Consider the following 22,006-nt stretch of genomic DNA (forward strand, 5'->3'; position numbering starts at 1 on the left):
CCCAACAATGTTTGGTGACAACAAAGGTTGCCAGTTCTAGTCTCTAGGCCAAAGGAGAAAACAGAATGCATCATATAATAGAATATACGGATTTTCTTCTCAAAAGAGGGGTGGAGTAGGGTGGAAGGAGGAGTTTTCCTTGGAGAGAAATAATACAAAGCAATAATGGAATTTTTATAGATGAATTACAAAGAAATGCTTGTTTACAAATAGCAAAACAAAGCCTGCCTTGTTAGTGAGATGGATACGTGGCTGATGGAATAACTGATCACAAAGAATGTGAATTCTGATATATTGTCTGCCTTAAGGTGTCACAGTGTAGCTTCCTGTTTTGTAACACTTTCATGATGTCACTCCAAAGAGCAGAATTCAGATGAAAACAAGAATCAGATTTCAGCTGAATATGAATAGGAAAATTCTCACCCTTAAGACCACATAACAATAGAATTGGCTGCCTCATGAATTAATGAGGACCCTCAGTGATGGAAATTCAACTGTTGATTTAAGTGAAAAGGGGATCTGTTGCCTTATGTAACTAAAAAGTCTAGGGGTGAGGTAGCTTGGCATCAGGTTTGTGAAATTCACCAAGAGTGTGAGGAATCTATCCCTCCCCAGCTTGCAGCTCTGACATTCCCTATGTTGGTTCATACCAGACAAACTGTTTCTTTATGGGAACAAGATGGCTGGCACAGCCCCAATCTCATCCTCACAGTACAGCAGTCCTAGCAGGAGGAGCCTCTTTCTCCCAATGGTCCTACTAACATTGAATCTCATTGGCCTGGCTTGAGTCATGTGCTCCTCCTTGAACCAATCACTGTAGCCCAAAGGGTAGAAGACCTTGAGGAGGCAGGCCTGGGTTATTCAGTCTCCAGGTGAGCCGAATGTCCTGAGAGTGGAAGAGGTCTGGGTTCTCCAAAGGAAAACCAAGGTGTCGTTTCCAGAAGGTATTGAGTAGGCCAAGACCAGAGGTCCCCATTATAGGCCCCAACTTTGGACATGTTCTAGCAGTGGTCACAGAGATACAGAAGGGCTTTTGGCAGTTAACTGAGAAGGAGGCTGAACTTGAGGATCTCAAATAGTATGCCTTTCCATATCGAGAGTCCATAATTTTTAGAAATACAGTTCATGTCAAAGCATCTTATTAGCAGTGTTAATGCTGTGGGATTGCTTTGTGATACTTCTGGTAAGATCTAAACATTTTTGGTAAAAGTCTGGTATCTTTCAGGAAATAAAATTATATTTCTTCCCCTCCTTCCTCCAGAAAACTTGGATGAAACAATTGCTCTTCAGACTAAGAACAAGCTAGAAAAAAATGTTACTGACAATAAAAGCAAACTTTTCCCAGGTATGATTTATTTAACTCTTTTTCTAGCTTTTAGCACAGTAACCCTTGTGAATGGTAAAGAATGACCTTCTGTAAACACTGATAAAGAATTAAAGCTTTCAAATCAGAATTAACGATTCTGATCGGATTAAGTAGCTATAATCTTGGCTATTTTGTGTCTAGTCTCAGCACCAAAATCTGGTCTCAAAAAGTACTGAAAGAAATATAGATCTTTACTGAAGATTCTTAGGAAGTGACTGGTGGGGAAAGGAGAGGACTCCATCACAAAACTGAGCAGTTCTTCCTAACATTCTCCTCTTGGTCTCTTTTCCTCTCCCCAATATCACCATTTTTCCAGACTACTGCCCCTGGTCATCTGTCTACTCTCTGCTGCCCTGTCCACTTGCTGTCCCCTCCCAGATCCATCTTTCCCTCTATGATAGTCTGTGTCTCTGTGTAGTATGATTTACCCCTTCTCTCGGTTTCTTCCCTTCTGCATCCCCATCCATCACCCTGCTTAGCATGGTGACTGCCATGGAGCCAAGCTGTACAAAACTTTCACAGGGGGAGGGAGGAGCGAAAGAGAAAAGATCTCAAGTTCTCATACTTATTTTATGCTCCTATCACAGAAGTTATGTACCTATATTTGATGGCATAATACATAACCCTTTAAAATGATGCTTGCAAGTAGTTTTTAATAATGTGGCAACATCCTTTCATAATAACATTACTGACAAAAGCAAGGAACAAAATTGTACTACAAGTATGAAAAAAAGTGCATCAAAATATACAGAGAGACCACAGCTCTAGCAGTGGATATTTTGCATAATGAGAGAATAACTGATTTCTTTCTTTATTCTTTCCTATTTTTTTATAGTAAAAAAAAATGCTATTGTTAGGCTGCTTGAGGTTCCCTATTTTATTGACAATAAGGATGGATTACAATTGTTTTCAAGGGTTTGCCTACTTTAAAGTTTGTGATTTTTTAATTCAATATAGGATTGCTAGAAAGAAATATAGTTATTTTTAAGTGAGAAGTGAGCAATGGTTACCCCTTCTTGACCGCAAGGGTACAATTCTCATCTTTGCATTGGGGTGACCAGGGCTAAGGACACATGAAGAACGCAGAAGGAAAGCAGGACTGCCATCTGCCTGAATTTGTAGGTGCTACTCTGAGCAATAAACTGTTCTTCAAAAATACAACATCAAGGATAGGTAGGGCAACTATAAGAGTTATTTTAATTTGGAATGAAAACTCAAGTTTACTTTGAATCCTGTCATATCCTACTTGGTTGCCTACTTGGATCAAAGTAAGGAAAAGAATGCACACTCTCATGACACAGTGTGGCAGAAGGGAAAGAACCCTAAACTAGAATCTGGAAAGGTGGGGGTTGGCCCAGCTCTTCTGCTAATTCAGTGGGTGACCTTAGGCACATCTCTCCCCTTTATAGGCCTCAGTTTCCTCTTCTGTGAAATGGTGGAAGGGAGTTGACAATGAAATCAATAAGAAGCTTCTCAGCTCAAAAAAATGATCTGACCTCAAACTGTACCTTTTCAATAGAATTTGTTTCTACATTAGGAATTAGTTAATCGATAAGAAAAGAGTTGTAACAACAGTGCACAATCTGATTACAGCACCATCTGAGAAGAGTCATGAAGAAACAGATAGTACCAAGGAAGAAGCAGCTAAGATGGAAAAGGAGTATGGAACCCTGAAGGATTCCACAAAAGATGATAACCCAGGAGGAAGGGCAGATGTGCCAAAAGGTATGCGATTGACAGCTCTGGGTTGGCAGTGAAGCTGGGAAGCAGAAATTTTCACTACATCTGGAAGGGTGATCCGAAAGGCAAGCCCCACCAAACATGAGAAATCAGTACCGTCTGTATAGGAAAGATTCAGTATGTGGTATCTTTTATTTGAATAGCAATCATTTTTCATGTCTGAGTGTCCTAGAATGGCAAATTAGTTTCATTTTTTGATAGTCTTTAGTGACCAGTGGGCTTTTGTGCCTGGGGAGGAGCACTATGACCATTTTGGCATTGTTTAATGTCCAATTTATTATCTTATGAATTAAGCAGTAGTTCTTTAAACATAATGAACACTCCTGTAAATATTCACATAGTACTTATTCAACAAAGTCATCAAAATTTGTGGATTTAACAAACAAATTTCCTTAATCATTCACTGTGATTGCACCATGACAAATAATTTTAAGGACTTGATTAAGAATTGTAAATCGACCATGTCAAATTTCTGTAAATAATCTAAATACCTTAAAAAGCCAAAAAAAGCACATATTATGCTAGCCCAGTAATTACAAAACTAATGTTTTTATCCTTATGACGTGTTCCTGGGGTCCAATTGTTACTCTGCCTTAGTAAATATATGTGAAATAACTATATAAAACTTACTTCTTCCTAGGATTTTAGAAATTTTACCATACCCTTAAAGAAAAAGACCATGTGAGGTTGCAAGTTCTAAGCTGCTATTGAATTCAGGTCAGGATGTGGGATCCGGTTGCCCAGTCCAGTGGTTCAAACCCTTTTTATCACAAAGTGTGCTAGTTACATCACAGAAATTTTACATCTCTCTCAGAGATATGCTTTTTCTGAAACTCACTGTCTTTACCAGAAGTTGTGAACAGATGGCTTAAACCTACCTCATTTTTCTGTCATTGTGGTATATTGACCTCTTTGGTATAACTGGAAACTTACAGTGTCTCATTAGTAGAGTCATCTAGAGATTTCCTACTCTGGAAGCTGAGAGAGTAGGTCACTGCTCTCTCCTGGGGGAGGTGAGAGAGTGTGACATACAGAAGACGCACCATTGGGCTTTCTTTTTGTTGTTTATTGTGTATAGTCATTAGTGGCAATTAACTGATGGGCTTCGCTTATTTCTTGCTGTAATATGAGACCATAAAAGCCAACATGTTCATGGTATATCTCTTAATCTTGAAAGGACTGCTTGGCCCACTTACAGGGTCCCAATCTGTCCTGCTGTAAATAGAAACAGGTTCACATTCATACCTGATAATAAACTCATGCTTAAGAGTGTCTGTGTATTAAGTAGAAACAAACTAGCTATGTGTTTAATGCCTTGTAACTCAGTAACAGCAAAAAAATTCTAAACCGTTTCCCTTTTATATTACAACTACCTTTGTTAACACTTAATATTAACTTTTTCCATTTCTGTAAGTTGTCCAGTTGATGATGCTACTGCCGCTGATTTTTTTGCTTAAATTGGTATAGCTTGGGCAGTAGAAGCCCCCCTTAGGTTTCTCCTTTGCACTTTTGGCACTAAACCCAGTGGTTTTTACAGGAACTTTGCTCTCTGGCAACAACAGGGTATTCTAGACCCACTCCTAATTTTCCTGTCACGAGACTTGAAATCAATTCCTCTTCAAAGAGCTCTGTTCCTTTTTTGCAGAAAAGCCCTGAACCTGGATTACGTGGGTTCAAATGCATGGTGATATTGGCCAGAGATACTGCTTCTGTTTTAGTTATTGGGAGTTTTTTCAGACAGAGCTGAAAAGAAACTTTTTCTTTTCTTTTTTTTTTTTGTAGATAATTATTTTTTTATTGAAGGGTAGTTGACACATGGTATTACATTACATTAGTTTCGGGTGTACAACATAGTGATTCAACATTTATATACATGACAATTCTAGGTACCAGCTATCACCATACCAAGCTGTTACAATATCTTGACTACATTCATTACATCCCGGTTACTTATTATTTTAATTGGAAGTGTATACTTTTTTTGTTGTTGTTGTTAGGGCATCTCTCATATTTATTGATCAAATGGTTGTTAACAACAATAAAGTTGTGTATAGGGTAGTCAATGCTCAATGCACAATCATTAATCCACCCCAAGCCTAATTTTCGTCAGTTTCCAATCTTCTGAGGCATAACAAACAAGTTCTTACATGGAGAACAAATTCTTACATAGTGAATAAGTTCTTACATGGTGAACAGTACAAGGGCAGCCATCACAGAAACCTTCGGTTTTGCTCATGCATTATGAGCTATAAACAGTCAGTTCAAATATGAATACTCATTTGATTTGTATACTTGATTTATATTTGGATACCACATTTCTCTCTTTATTATTATTATTTTTAATAAAATGCTGAAGTGGTAGGTAGATACAAGATAAAGGTAGAAAACATAGTTTAGTGTTGTAAGAGAGCAAATGTAGATGATCAAATGTGTGCCTGTAGACTATGTGTTAATCCAAGCTAGACAAGGGCAATAAAACATCCACGTATGCAGAAGATTTCTCTCAGAACGGGGGGGTGAGGTTCTAAGCCTCACCTCTGTTGATCCCCAATTTCTCACATGATGGCCCCCCTGCGACTGTGCCTGTCTTAGGTTGTTCCTCCCTTGAGGAATCTTACCCGTCTCTGGCTAAACAGTCATCTTACGGGGCCATACAGGAAAATGTAAATTTGGTAAGTGAGAGAGAAGCCTTATTGTTTGAAATGGTTAGCTTTTTATTTCTTTGCATATTTATGCCCTGTAGCTTCTATGCCCAGCATTTGTCTTGAGGTATCTTTACCACTTGGAAGAATTATGATACTTGGTAAATTTGATATGAGGCACGAATTCTATTTAAGGGTTGTATTTAGGAAGGAAGAAGAAAAGCTATAGAAGTAGCAGGCGGAAGAAAACATGGGAAGATTGATTATTTCTTTGACATATCTTCTTGTAGAGTAACTTCAGCATGTATAGGTTTTAAGCTACTACTTAAATTGCGCACACACATTAACATAATAGGAGTATAGTTACATAACCAAAGCATACCTGTAATTACCTGCCATCTCCAGTGAAACCAAGAAAACCAGTAAGGCACCTTAGGCATTTGTGAAAACTTATCTATGATATGGTGGATATTGTCCAACTGAACTTGAACAGTCTGAGAGAAATCAGACAAATTAAAACAACCCATTCCTGGGGAATGTTCACATCCCTTATGTTCTTTTAACAGTAAATAGTCTGTAGTTGTAAGATTTTGGAGCGCAACAATTTGCACTTCTCCTAATTCTTGATTGAGTTCCAACAGTATAGATCCAGTCAAATTTGTTGTTTTACTGTATGCACAGGCCAGCTTAGATATCTCCTTCCTCATTCCCATGGCAAGTCCAGGAGCTGGTGGGATGAGTGCATCTACAGCTGTAGCAGTGCGTGGATCTTTGTTGGGGTTTTTTGATGATCATCTTCTGGCATGAGTCTTCCAGAGAGTGCTGATGTTGGAAGTTCTTTTTCATATCGTATCTTAGTTCATTTTCGGGGTAGCCCAATTAGGCTTCGATCCTCTGTATAAACACAAACAGACCCTTTGCCTACACTTTTATATGCCCTTTATACCCTTGTGTAGAACTCATTGGAGGTTACCACACAGGAACTGCCCTTTTTTTTTTTTTTTTTTGGTATCACTAATCTACACTTACATAACGAATATTATGTTTACTAGGCTCTCCCCTATACCAGGTCCCCCACCATAGACTCCTTTACAGTCACTGTCCATCAGCATAGCAAAATGTTGTAGAATCACTACTTGCCTTCTCTGTGTTGTACAGCCCTCCCTTTTCTCCTACCCCCCCATGCATGCTAATCTTAATACCCCCTACTTCTCCCCCCCCTTATCCCTCCCTACCCACCCATCTTCCCCAGTCCCTTTCCCTTTGGTACCTGTTAGTCCATTCTTGAGTTCTGTGATTCTGCTGCTGTTTTGTTCCTTCAGTTTTTCCTTTGTTCTTATATTCCACAGGTAAGTGAAATCATTTGGTATTTCTCTTTCTCCGCTTGGCTTGTTTCACTGAGCATAATACCCTCCAGCTCCATCCATGTTGCTGCAAATGGTTGGATTTGCCCTTTTCTTATGGCTGAGTAGTATTCCATTGTGTATATGTACCACATCTTCTTTATCCATTCATCTATAGATGGACATTTAGGTTGCTTCCAATTCTTGGTTATTGTAAATAGTGCTGCGATAAACATAGGGGTGCACTGATCTTTCTCATACTTGATTGCTGCATTCTTAGGGTAAATTCCTAGGAGTGCAATTCCTGGGTCAAATGGTAGGTCTGTTTTGAGCATTTTGATGTACCTCCATACTGCTTTCCACAATGGTTGAACTAACTTACATTCCCACCAGCAGTGTAGGAGGGTTCCCCTTTCTCCACAGCCTTGCCAACATTTGTTGTTCTCTGTCTTTTGGATAGCAGCCATCCTTACTGGTGTGAGGTGATACCTCATTGTAGTTTTAATTTGCATTTCTCTGATAATTAGCGATGTGGAACATCTTTTCATGTGTCTGTTGGCCATCTGTATTTCTTTTTTGGAGAACTGTCTGTTCAGTTCCTCTGCCCATTTTTTAATTGGGTTATTTGTTTTTTGTTTGTTGAGGCGTGTGAGCTCTTTATATATTCTGGATGTCAAGCCTTTATCGGACGTGTCATTTTCAAATATATTCTCCCATACTGTAGGGTTCCTTTTTGTTCTATTGATGGTGTCTTTTGCTGTACAGAAGCTTTTCAGCTTAATATAGTCCCACTTATTCATTTTTGCTGTTGTTTTCCTTGCCCGGGGAGATATGTTCAAGAAGAGGTCACTCATGTTTATGTCTAAGAGGTTTTTGCCTATGTTTTCTACCAAGAGTTTAATGGTTTCATGACTTACATTCAGGTCTTTGATCCATTTTGAGTTTACTTTTGTATATGGGGTTAGACAATGGTCCAGTTTCATTCTCCTACATGTAGCTGTCCAGTTTGCCAGCACCATCTGTTGAAGAGACTGTCATTTCCCCATTGTATGTCCATGGCTCCTTTATCAAATATTAATTGACCATGTATGTCTGGTTTAATGTCTGGATTGTCTAGTCTGTTCCATTGGTCTGTGGCTCTGTTCTTGTGCCAGTACCAAATTGTCTTGATTACTATGGCTTTATAGTAGAGCTTGAAGTTGGGGAGTGAGATCCCCCCTACTTTATTCTTCTTTCTCAGGATTGCTTTGGCTATTCGGGGTCTTTGGTGGTTCCATATGAATTTTTGAATTATTTGTTCCAGTTCATTGAAGAATGTTGCTGGTAGTTTCATAGGGATTGCATCAAATCTGTATATTGCTTTGGGCAGGATGGCCATTTTGACAATATTAATTCTTCCTAGCCACGAGCATGGGATGAGTTTCCATCTGTTAGTGTCCCCTTTAATTTCTCTTAAGAGTGACTTGTAGTTTTCAGAGTATAAGTCTTTCACTTCCTTGGTTAGGTTTATTCCTAGGTATTTTATTTTTTTTGATGCAATTGTGAATGGAGTTGTTTTCCTGATTTCTCTTTCTGTTGGTTCATTGTTAGTGTATAGGAAAGCCACAGATTTCTGTGTGTTGATTTTGTATCCTGCAACTTTGCTGTATTCTGATATCAGTTCTAGTAGTTTTGGGGTGGAGTCTTTAGGGTTTTTTATGTACAGTATCATGTCATCTGCAAATAGTGACAGTTTAACTTCTTCTTTACCAATCTGGATTCCTTGTATTTCTTTGTTTTGTCTGATTGCCGTGGCTAGGACCTCGAGTGCTATGTTAAATAACAGTGGAGAGAGTGGGCATCCCTGTCTAGTTCCCGATCTCAGAGGAAATGCTTTCAGCTTCTCGCTGTTCATTATAATGTTGGCTGTGGGTTTATGATATATGGCCTTTATTATGTTGAGGTACTTGCCCTCTATTCCCATTTTGCTGAGAGTTTTTATCATGAATGGATGTTGAACTTTGTCCAATGCTTTTTCAGCATCTATGGAGATGATCATGTGGTTTTTGTCTTTCTTTTTGTTGATGTGGTGGATGATGTTGATGGACTTTCGAATGTTGTGCCATCCTTGCATCCCTGGGATGAATCCCACTTGGTCATGGTGTATGATCCTTTTGATGTATTTTTGAATTCGGTTTGCTAATATTTTGTTGAGTATTTTTGCATCTACGTTCATCAGGGATATTGGTCTGTAGTTTTCTTTTTTGGTGGCATCTTTGCCTGGTTTTGGTATTAGGGTGATGTTAGCTTCATAGAATGAGTTTGGGAGTATCCCCTCCTCCTCTATTTTTTGGAAAACTTTAAGGAGAATGGGTATTATGTCTTCCCTGTATGTCTGATAAAATTCCGAGGTAAATCCATCTGGCCCGGGGGTTTTGTTCTCTGGTAGTTTTTTGATTACCGCTTCAATTTCATTGCTGGTAATTGGTCTGTTTAGATTTTCTGTTTCTTTCTGGGTCAATCTTGGAAGGTTGTATTTTTCTAGGAAGTTGTCCATTTCTCTTAGGTTTCCCAGCTTGTTAGCATATAGGTTTTCATAGTATTCTCTATTAATTCTTTGTATTTCTGTGGGGTCCGTCGTGATTTTTCCGTTCTCGTTTCTGATACTGTTGATTTGTGTTGACTCAGTTTTCTTCTTAATAAGTCTGGCTAGAGGCTTATCTATTTTGTGTATTTTCTCGAAGAACCAGCTCTTGGTTTCATTGATTTTTGCTATTGTTTTATTCTTCTCAATTTTATTTATTTCTTCTCTGATCTTTATTATGTCCCTCCTTCTGCTGACCTTAGGCCTCATTTGTTCTTCTTTTTCCAATTTCGATAATTGTGACATTAGATCATTCATTTGGGATTGTTCTCCCTTTTTTAAATATGCTTGGATTGCTATACACTTTCCTCTTAAGACTGCTTTTGCTGCATCCCACAGAAGTTGGGCCTTAGTGGTGTTGTTGTCATTTGTTTCCATATATTGCTGGATCTCCATTTTGATTTGGTCATTGATCCATTGATTATTTAGGAGCGTGTTGTTAAGCCTCCATGTGTTTGTGAGCCTCTTTGCTTTCTTTGTACAGTTTATTTCTAGTTTTATGCCTTTGTGGTCTGAAAAGTTGGTTGGTAGGATTTCAATCTTTTGGAATTTTCTGAGGCTCTTTTTGTGGCCTAGTATGTGGTCTATTCTGGAGAATGTTCCATGTGCACTTGAGAAGAATGTATATCATGTTGCTTTTGGATGTAGAGTTCTATAGATGTCTATTAGGTCCATCTGCTCTACTGTGTTGTTCAGTGCTTCCGTGTCCTTACTTATTTTCTGCCCAGTGGATCTATCTTTTGCGGTGAGTGGTGTGTTAAAGTCTCCTAGAATGAATGCATTGCAGTCTATTTCCCCCTTTAGTTCTGTTAGTATTTGTTTCACATATGCTGGTGCTCCTGTGTTGGGTGCATATACATTTGGAATGGTTATATCCTCTTGTTGGACTGAGCCCTTTATCATTATGTAGTGTCCTTCTTTATCTCTTGTTACTTTCTTTATTTTGAAGTCTATTTTGTCTGATATTAGTACTGCAACCCCTGCTTTCTTCTCACTGTTGTTTGCTTGAAATATGTTTTTCCATCCCTTGACTTTTAGTCTGTACATGTCTTTGGGTTTGAGGTGAGTTTCTTGTAAGCAGCATATAGATGGATCTTGCTTTTTTATCCATTCTATTACTCTATGTCTTTTGATTGGTGCATTCAGCCCATTAGCATTTAGGGTGACTATTGAAAGATATGTACTTATTGCCATTGCAGGGTTTAAATTTGTGGTTACCAAAGGTTCAAGGTTAGCCTCTTTAGTATCTTACTGCCTAACTTAGCTCGCTTATTGAGCTGTTATATACACTGTCTGGAGATTCTTTTCTTCTCTCCCTTCTTATTCCTCCTCCTCGATTCTTCGTATGTTGGGTGTTTTGTGCTGTGCTCTTTCTAGGAGTGCTCCCATCTAGAGCAGTCCCTGTAAGATGTTCTGTAGAGGTGGTTTGTGGGAAGCAAATTCCCTCAGCTTTTGTTTGTCTGGGAATTGTTTAATCCCACCGTCATATTTGAATGATAGTCATGCTGGATACAGTATCCTTGGTTCAAGGCCCTTCTGTTTCATTGTATTAAATATATCATGCCATTCTCTTCTGGCCTGTAGGGTTTCTGTCGAGAAGTCTGATGTTAGCCTGATGGGTTTCCTTTATAGGTGACCTTTTTCTCTCTAGCTGCCTTTAAAACTCTTTCTTTGTCCTTGATCTTTGCCATTTTAATTATTATGTGTCTTGGTGTTGTCCTCCTTGGATCCTTTCTGTTGGGGGTTCTGTGTATTTCCGTGGTCTGTTTGATTATTTCCTCCCCCAGCTTGGGGAAGTTTTCAGCAATTATTTCTTCTAAGATACTTTCCATCTCTTTTCCTCTCTCTTCTTCTTCTGGAACCCCTATAATACGGATATTGTTCCTTTTGGATTGGTCACACAGTTCTCTTAACATTGTTTCATTCCTGGAGATCCTTTTATCTCTCTCTACGTCAGCTTCTATGCGTTCCTGATCTCTGGTTTCAATTCCATCAATGGCCTCTTGCATCCTATCCATTCTGCTTATAAACCCTTCCAGAGTTTGTTTCATTTCTGCGATCTCCTTTCTGGCATCTGTGATCTCCCTCCAGACTTCATCCCATTTCTCTTGAGTATTTCTCTGCATCTCTGTCAGCATGTTTATGATTCTTATTTTGAATTCTTTGTCAGGAAGACTGGATAGGTCTGTCTCCTTCTCTGGTGGTGTCTGTGTGATCTTTGTCTGCCTGTAGCTTTGCCTTTTCACGGTGATAGGAATAGTTTGCAGAGCTGGGACTAGTGACGGCTGGAACAACTTCCCTTCTTGTTGGTTCGTGGCCGTCCTCTCCTGGGAGAACAGCGACCTCTAGTGGCTTGTGCTGGGCAGCTGTGCGCAGACAGGGTTTCTACTTCCTGCCGGGCTGCTATGGAGTTTATCTCTGCTGTTGCTGTGGGTGTGGCCCGGTTCGGGCAGCTGCTCCAAAGTGGTGGAGTTGCATTGGAGGGGGAGCGGCCTGGAGGCTATTTATCTCCGTAAGGGGGCCTCCCTGCTCCCTGCAGCCCAGGAGTTAGGGTGCCCAGAGATCCCCGGATTCCCTACCTCTGGATTAAGTGTCCCAACCTGCCCCTTTAAGACTTCCAAAAAGCACCCGCCAAAACAAAATAACCACACACAAAAAAAAATTTAAATTAAAAAAAAAAAAAAAGTGGCCACTCGTTTGTCTTTATTCTCCGGCGCCAGCCTCAGGCATCTGCTCACCGGTCTTGCTGCCCTGTTTCCCTAGTATTTGGGTCCCTATCCCTTTAAGACTTCCAAAAAGCGCCCCCCAGAACAAAACAGAAAAAAAAAAAATGTTCGTGCGCTTTTCTGGTGTCCTCCAGCGCCAGGCCACCGGTGCCCGCTCACTGTTCTTGCTGCCCTGTTTCCCTAGTATTGGGGGCCCTATCCCTTTAAGACTTCCAAAAAGCGCTCACCAAAACAAAACAGCAAAAAAAAAAAAAAAAAAAAAAAAATGGTCGCGCGCTTTTCTTATGTCCTCCGGCACCCGGCCTCCGGTGCCCGCTCACTGTTCTTGCTGCCCTGTTTCCCTAGCATCCAGGGACCCTGAGCACGTACTGTGTCTGCACTCTGGCCCAGATGGCTGGGGCTGGGTGTTCGGCAGTCCTGGGCTCCGTCTCCCTCCCGCTCTGCCTGCTCTTCTCCCCCCGGGAGCTGGGGGGAGGGGCGCTCGGCTCCTGCCGGGCCGGGGCTTGTATCTTACCCGCTTCGCGAGGCGCTGGGTTCTCTCAGGTGCGGATGTGGTCTGGATATTGTCCTGTGTCCTCTGGTCTTTATTCTAGGAAGGGTTGTCTTTGTTATATTTTCATAGATATGTGGTTTTGGGAGGAGATTTCCGCTGCTCTACTCACGCCGCCATCTTCCGCCCCTCTCAAGAAACTTTTTCTTAATATGTCAAGTTCATGTTGATTTTTCCTGTTTTATAAGGTCTTATATTATGTGCTCTCGTTTTCTCTAGCATAGATTTCATCAACCATCACAATTTTCTCCTACATTGACCTAGCTGACACACCAACTCAACGTTTGGTAGTGGCCTCCATTGAGAAAGGTTATGATGTTGCATCTGGGCTCAAGAGGAAATTAATGATGTTTGTCGTGGCCATGGGAAGGGGGAATTGGTGATATACATGTCATGTTTGCTGACCCTGTAAAGCAGTCACACTGCTTTCATACTTCCAATCAACTGTAGGTACACTTTGGATGAGCAGTAAACTTTAATATCTTTTTTAAATGGTGGTAAAATACATACACAGAATATAAAATTATCACCTTACCCATTTTTAAGTGCACATTTCAATGGCATCAAGCGCATGCGTATTATTGTGCTACTGTCACTGCCATCAATTTCCAAAACTCTTTTCATTTTACAAAACTGAAACTCAGTACTCGTTAAGTAATGACTGTCCTTTCCCCCTCCCTCTTCAGCCCTTGGCAGCCACCATTTTACTTTTCCTTATGACTTTGACACTCTAGGTACCTCATATAATTGGAATTCTACAGTATTTGTCTTCTGTGACTGGCTTATTCCATTTAGCATAATGTTCTCAAGGTTCATCCATGTTGTAGCATGGGTCAGAATGTCTTCCCTTTTTAAGGCTGAATAATACTCCATTGTATGTATACACCACATTTTGTTTATCTACCCATTTGTCTCTGGGCACTTGGGTTGCTTCCACCTTTTGGCTATTGTGAATAATGCTACCCTAAACTGGGTTTATAAATATTTCCTCAAAATCCTGCATTCATTTTTTTCTTGGGGGGGGTATTATTCTCAGAAGTGGCATTGCTGGATCATGCAGTGATTTTATTTTTGATTTTTTGAGGACTACCATACTATTCTCCACAGTGACTGCACCATTTTACATTCCCACCGAGAGGGTGTAAGTGTTCCAATTTCTCCACATCCTCATCAGCGCTTTTTATTCTCTGTTTTCTTTATGGTTGCCAACCTAATGGATGTGAGGCAGAAGATGAATAGTAAGCTTCTGAAAGGGAGTTAACTAGGAAGAGTGGTCCTGGGGCCTGAGAGAGAACACCAGGAATCGGGCAGCACAAAGCACTACAGCTCACCCCGGCAGAAACCCAGTATGCCTCACTCATCTCCTCTAGTAGCAACCCATGTGTAATGATTGTAATTCCCCCGAACACAGCAAGCCATGGGCCAGGGTCTTTGACCTGCTGAGTCAGCATGCTCAGTGCTTAAGACAACATGTTCTATTGCTGTACAAATAGCCCTAGGAATAGATGCTGACAGGTTTCTTTGCTTGTTTTGGAAAATATTAGCTAAATGAGGAATATGAAGGAGTTGATTTTTAGTAGCCCACTATTAACTATTTAGGATGTGAGTGTTTGGAGACTAAAGATTAGGTTAGATTTCTTTTAATTTGCATCAGATAATAATGTGGAGAGAGGAGAGTTAAACTCCAACCATTTAATGTTATTCTTTGTAATGGCTTTCCTGAAACATCAGGAAGAGGTTAGGGATTTGGGGCTAAAAAATGAGTTCCCCCCTTCCATTATTTAGAGACCATGCTACACCTGAACCCCATTACTCTGAAATAAAGAACACTGATTCAAGCACATTTTATAAAACACTAACCTAATCTTAAGCCAAGAACCAACATTTTTTGAAAAAAAAATGTAATTTATCCCCAAAGAACATATGCCATATACCTTTGTATTCACATTTGCTTTACGTGCACTTTTTTCAAAGTTTGTTTGCTTCTCTGTTATTAAACCCACTGAGAAAACACATATTGTCTCTGCACAGAAAAATGAAACCATTCATGTGAGAGAAGGCAGGGTTTACTGGGTTTCCTGAGACATTTTTTCAGCAATCAATATTTATTCTGATGGCATGCCTGGCACCATGCTAGGAAGTGGAACTACGGTAGGAATATAAGAACTGATCACTGCCTCTGAGGACTACAACAAGCTTTGGAATGACCTGAGAATAATTCTTAACCCATATGTAGGCAGGTATAACACAAGCCATGTACATATGCACATATGTCCCTTATTGATGAGTCAGGAGTGTGTAGAATAGGCTGCCTTTCTTTTCTTTCTGAAAGTAGAGAGTTAGTTGGAGGACATTTCAGAGCAGAGCAAAGGGTGAGGTAATGGCCCAGCCAAAACCATTTAAGGACATAATTATAAGCAGGACACATTGGCAGGAATATCTATAAAGAGTCTTACGGTCTTGTGACATGAGGTGATGGCCCCATTAACCACAGCAAATATTAACCATGCCAAGTATGTGCTGGATCCTGTGAGAAATTGGAATAATAATAATAAATAATACTCTACATTTATATCACTCTGCAGTTTGCAAAGCATGTTTACATGCATCTTATTTCAGGCTTAATGTACAAAAATCCGATTTAATTACCAATGATGAAAAATGACACATTCACCTTTGAATATAGTTTAGTTAGCTTATTTAAACTTTTGTTTTCTATGGGGACTCACATTAAGAATAATATTTTAAAATACTGATTTCTAATTGGTGCAGTTATTTGAATAATTCAATTATTCCTAAATTTAGTGATATGCCAATGAAATTGAACTTATTCTAATTTCAACCATATCTATAAAATTGCTTAATTTTTCAACTAAATTGCTCTTTGGAGAACCAAGAAAAGTGCTCTAACTTTATTCCATGATCTAATTGTGGTTCTTTTTGCCAATTTGATGTTTAGTCATTCACTACTGCTCTATGAGTCACCGAACCTTTTTAAAAATCATCCAAGGAATGAGATAAGCATTGTGATACCCATAAACTCATTCCAGTGCTATCGTATGTCAAGCTTATGTCCAGATAATGGAATTAGGTTTAAAAAAGTGATCTCTAAGATACCTTTCACCTAAATGTCCTGTCATTCCCATATCTTCCTTATAGAAACCAGAAAAAATACCTATTAAATTAATAAGTTGACTAGCTCATGTGGATGCCCTTACTTTTAAAGGAACATTAGAGGAGAAAATTCATGCCTTTATTCAAGCTCCAGGACATTGTTAGAAATGTTCAAAAACAGTGAGTCCAGCCTTCTCCCCTGTGAGTCAACAAGTGTGCCAGAAGCTAGGTGCAGGCATGGGAGACCTACCATCAACACAGGTTTTCCAAGGACAGCAAAAGAGAATTTATACCAGTATGGAGAAACCGTGAATCTTCTCTGTGGAATTTACCCCTTAATTTACAAATAAGTAAACCAAGGCTTAGAAGATGATGTAACTCACCCAAGATCTCTTCACCAAAGAGTGGTGGAGCTGGGTCTTGAACTCATGTCACTTGACCCCTATCTAGTGCCCATCCCAACACTCCATGCTGCATCTTTTGGGAATGAAAAATGTCATCATTGTGCAGAAATTCTTGAACTGGATGGCTCTGGATTCCATGCTGGCATCCATGATACTGGTATCAGGTTGCTTTGTTTCATTCATTTCAAAACTGTAATCATGGAATTTTTATACAAAATTTTAAGCATTGTATTGAACTTAATTTATATAAACATTCTTTGAAAAGATCTAATATCTTTAGTATGTCCAATATTCAATAGGTTTACTCTATTGATTTCTATAGATGTGTTTTGTTTTTTTTTAATGGGGGCAGAGCAGGCTAGCATATCAGGGTCAGGACAAATTCATATATAAAGAAGGATATTTCTTTCGCAGTGCTGAAATCCAGAATAGCCAGAAAAGCAGGACTACGCCTTGACTTTGGCCTCTTCCCATCTGCCTTAGCATATGTTTTAAGGCTTGTGCCTTATTACCTCAGCTATGAGCTATTTTTTTCCAAAGGAAGCTGAAATAAATTTGAAAAAAGCAGTCCAGCTTTCCAAAGTAGACTCTCATGGGCTTTCAGTGCACACTGTATAAATAAAAGATTTGCTTTTCAGCTCCTGCGAAAAGAAAATGTAAATAGGAACCAGCTGCTTCTCTCCATGAGCAGATGAACACCTGATCTTACTCCCCTCGTTACCAGTGCTCCAGTAAATGAGTGGAGGTCTCTGTACTGGTTGCAGTTGTTCCTAAACTTTGCCCCATGTTGGAATCAACTCAGGATCACTAAAAAAAAAAAAGATGTTTGGGCCTTACCTCGAGATACTCTGATTTAATTAACATGAGGAGTGATCTGGGTTTTGGATTTTTAAAAGCTCTCCTAAGGGATTCTAATGTGTAGCCAGGTTTGAAAACCACTGCCTTCTTGACCAGTTTGGTAAAAATGAGAGGCATTAAATTAGTGTAAGAGGTGAATTTTACCCAGCTCCACTCATTAGAGTCTCGGGATTCATTTTGGTTCATGTCTTGCCAATGGGCTTCAGCCCTGGACAAGTTCACTATGGATTCAGTGAGACTGAAAAAGTGACAATGGAACGTTCTTGGGGTGAAAGGTTTATATCCAACTTTATTCCCACGGTGGCAGGTCAAGCACAAGAATTCCGTCCACCTCAGAGCAGTCTGCATGCAGCAATCCAGTCTCTGCCTCAGGGCCTCTGCAGCCCGGCAGCCGTCTCAGTCTCTGTCCTCGGCGCTGCCACCAGCCCAGCCTCTGCAGCCCTGCAGCCCTGCAGCAGCTGGGAGCACTGGGTGGAGCTCTTTTTAATAGAGTCAGTAACAATGTACTGCTCACACGTGTGTAGTGAGTGAGCCGACCAGGTCCAGGCGAGAATCCTGGACACAAGAACCTTCACTTTCTCCACAGTTCAAGACCAGACTCCAAGCCTTACTCAGCTCTGACCCTTTGGGCATGTCACTTAACCTCTCTGAGCCTCAGTTCTCTCATGAGTAAAATGGAAATAACACTTATTTCATAGAGCTCTCCACAGATTAAATGACAAATGCTTATCATATGTATAGCACATTTGTAGTTATTTTAAATTAATATAACTATCATTTAAATTCAGAATTCATTAAATTTCAAGTCTTTCAAGTAGTCCTTTCTAGTTAAAAGAAGAAATCTATTTGTACTTTAAAAAAAAATGTGTTGTCCCTCGTTCCAATTCCATGCTCACTGAGCAGTCTTCTAATTATAGTTTGGCTTCTGTATAAAAGAGGCCATCAACCATTCACTTATTCAACAAATACTTATTAAAGGCCTACTATGTGTCAGGCTTTCTTGTAGGCATGAGGGTACATCAGCAAACAAGAAATATTTCTCAAGGAGGAAGACAAGCAAACTTAAATAAATCATATTATATGGTAGAAAATAAAAGTGCTATAGATAAAAATAAAGCAGAAAAGGTGAATGAGGGTGATTGGGGGGGGTTCTGTTTTAAATTGGAGAAACTATCCTAATATAAGTTATAATCCACAAGGTAGTTTTTTAATGGATTGCAGTCTGGTTTTCTTGAAGCTGCAATAAACTCATTCTGTTATGGGTTGGTAATGTCAATTTAGTGAATAAAATTACTTTTCATGCATTTCATACTTTTTAAAATTCAACACCATTTTTTTAGGTAATTAGTTCTAAGCAAAAAGTAACCCAAGATGCTACTGAACCTCCTATTTCAAACACCTTAAGTTGGGTTTCTTCTGGAGTAGATCCTGAGAGAAAGATGTAAGGTCAAGTTTAATGGGGAGGTGACTCCAGGAAGTTGGGGGGGATAGGTACATGAGACAGGGTAAGATAATAAGCCAACAGAAATTATAGTAATGAACAGGCTTCATCTGTGGGCAACGGGCTCAGCCCCACTAAGGCTGGGAGACTGTATGGAATGTGCCTGTGGAGTAAGGAAGCTGGGCTATTTTCCTACCAATTTTATGCATCATGGGTTGAGGGTTCCTCTATCAGCATATCTGGAATAAGTGCGGTGTCTTGCCTGAGGGTTTCAATGGAGCGTTCTTGGGGTAAAAGCGTTTACAGTCAGCTACTTCCACACAGCCACAGGTCAAGCACTAGAATCACGTCTGCAGTCAGAAGTGTGCAGGTCCATAATCCACCTCCATCTCTGCTTCCCCCCAGAGCACTGGGCAGAGCTCTTTACATAGTGACTCAGTCAGTAACAGCTCATTGCCTACGGGTGTGGAAGCAGTAGCCCAGCAGCAGGCCAATGACAACATCAAATAGTTTAGCGTCAGGTGAGGATCCTGGCCACGCGAAATTCCATTTTCCCCGTAGGAGGTATGAGGGTGGGGAATCAACTATGGTAAAAGAATCATTTTTTACTCTAATTCAAAGTTTTTAATGTAATATTTAAACAGAGACTAAGCTCTAGTTTTCCTTTTCTCAAATAATCTCTGTATATTATGATGTGATATTATAGATAAGATTGTGGGAAGAATGCTTAAAATTAATTTAAGCAAGATTATTTTTATATAGTCTCAAAAGTTCCAGAAGCCCTAATTACCTAATGCACTAATGATGAATTATTATCTATTCATTAAAGCAAGCCCTGTGAGACCCATTCATTTGATTTATATTCTTTAAAAATAATGCAATTGCATTCTTTAGAAATAGTCTATACTAAGATTTCTTTTCTTGGGCAAAATGCATTCTCTGACTGAATTAATTTGAAATAAAGAACAGTTTGTACATTACCAAATCCAGTTGACGGCAGGCAGGCAACAATGGAGCTCCCTGTATTCACTGTGCTGTAATGTTGTAACATCAGCCAGGGAACATTGGTCTTTCATTGCTCTAAGATTCCTAAAAACAAAGCACTGAAATCAAGACTCTTTCTACACAGGTGATTGAAATGAATAGGGGCTGAAAGTTGTGGATCTCTTCTCTTGCCCACTCACCTCCTTTTTGCAGAAGAACTTCTCTTTGCTTCTTTGGGGACCTGATAACATGGAGTGCCAATGTTGAGGCAGGACTGGGCTTACAAGGCCAGGAAGAAAGATGCTCAGGAGGAAAGCAATAGTGGAAATTGGAACATCGGCAAATTTTAAAGCAGGGTTATCGTTCATGGACTGTAGTCAGATGTACTGTGGAGAAAGTAAAGGTTCCTATGGCCAGGATTCTCGCCTGGCCCTGATCAGCTTGCTCACTACACACATGAGGGCAATACATTATTCTTGACTCTTTATAAAGAGCTCTGCCCAGTGCTCTGGGTGACATGGCTGCAGGGAAGCAGAGGCTGGAGTGGTGGCAGCACTGAGGACAGACTGAGATGGCTGCGGGGTCAGAGAGGCCCAGAGGCAGAGACTGGATTGCTGCATGCAGACTTGCTCTGAGTGGATGGATTCTAGTGCTTGACTTGCCACCACGGGAATAAACTTGGGTATAAACCCTTTCATCCCAAGAATGTTCCATTGTCCTTTTTTCAATCTCACTGAATCCATAGTGAACTTGTCTGAGGCTGAAACCCACTGGCAAGACACGTACCCAGGCTCAAGCCTGTCTCTACTGCTTACTAGCCATGTGATCTTAAACATACTACTTTCTCTCTCTGCCTCAGTTTCTTCATCTGTAAAATGGTGGTGAAATAGGACTGCCTCAGAAGGTCATTGTGAAGAGTAAAGGAAATGATGCATTTTGGAGTGCCAAGCACAGCCCCTGGCACACAACAAGCACACAGGACGGGTAGCTAAACCAAGAGGGCACAAAGGCGGCTCAGAGCAGGTGGTCACCACACTGAGCCATGACAGCCATTGCTTCTGCAGAGCCCTTGGACCTTGAAGGCCTCTTTTCCTAGGCCATCCAATACTCTCCAGACCACCCGGCCTCCTGGTGCAGACACTCTGCACAAGTGACCTCGCTTGGTTACTAGGATGGTTGATTTCCTTGAGACAGAACAGGGCTACCTCAGTGTCCCTGTGTGCAGACAGTTCTTACCTTTCAGGTAGTGCAGGTAGCAGAAACTTGGCAAGACTACAGTCCAAATTCCATCTCTGTTATTTCCTGTGTGGCCTCAGCCAAGTCACTTAGCCTCTCTGGACCTTAGTTTCCTCATCTTTAAGCTGATGGTAATACCCACTTGCCGACAGCAATACACGTAGGGCATCACAGAGCCAGTGCTTTACCAATGGCCTGGTATTCTCTCTCCACACTGGAGGCCCATTGGAGAATGTTTATACCCAGGGGAGTTTTACCAGGACGAGTTCTAAGGTTCACATCCAAACCTTGAAATGAGGCCTGGGTCGCCTCCTCATCTCTGCTTCTACACACTCCCCACCAGATTGGGCAGAAGACTTGTGGCTTCACAAAACCACACATTTGAACCTATGTGACAATATTATTTGATGTTGGAGTCTTTTAAGTATCTGCCACTCTGATTCAGTTCTTGACCTGATAATGCTCCTCAGTTTGTAAGAATCATCCCTAGCCAGAAATGACACAGTTTAAAAATCATAGGGACCCACCTATCCAATGAGCTGATCAAAACTCTTTTCTGCTAGGACATCAAGCTGTACTTACTCGTGTGTGGGGAGGGTGGCTCCTTGACACTTACTAGCCTGGTCCCTTCTCCTGGAACCTTAGGCCACCTGCTCTCCTTGATATCTCCCTGCCTCCACGTACAGATATGCACACTACCTCATTAGGGACTCTACTCCTCAAGTCTTTATTAAATCCAGTTATGGCTTGAAACCAGAGGGTGGGCTTTCAAAAAGATGCAGTAGTATTTTATGAGTGCTTGATACAAGTTCTCTTGCCTTTTTCAGGGAAAACAGAAGCCTATTTGGAAGCCATCAGAAAAAATATAGAATGGTTGAAGAAACACAACAAAAAAGGAAATAAAGAAGGTAAGGATTTAGTGTGGTTGTAAATTGTAGATTTCAGCCATTTGTCAGGGGCCCTTGTTAAATGAAGACCC

The 22,006-nt window shown here is 40.4% G+C and overlaps 1 protein-coding gene across 1 annotated transcript in view; it reads left to right on the plus strand.

Annotated features, from left to right (window-relative positions):
* Positions 1 to 22,006, plus strand: part of SCG3 (secretogranin III) — a 42,004-nt gene that overhangs the window by 14,741 nt on the left and 5,257 nt on the right. The window contains exons 9-11 of the mRNA XM_036917774.2: positions 1,262 to 1,345; positions 2,960 to 3,091; positions 21,855 to 21,935. Coding sequence (XP_036773669.2) covers positions 1,262 to 1,345; positions 2,960 to 3,091; positions 21,855 to 21,935 — 297 coding nt within the window. The remainder of the gene's footprint in view (positions 1 to 1,261; positions 1,346 to 2,959; positions 3,092 to 21,854; positions 21,936 to 22,006) is intronic.

This window comes from Manis pentadactyla, chromosome 11, assembly GCF_030020395.1.
Source record: "Manis pentadactyla isolate mManPen7 chromosome 11, mManPen7.hap1, whole genome shotgun sequence".
NCBI lineage: Eukaryota > Metazoa > Chordata > Mammalia > Pholidota > Manidae > Manis > Manis pentadactyla.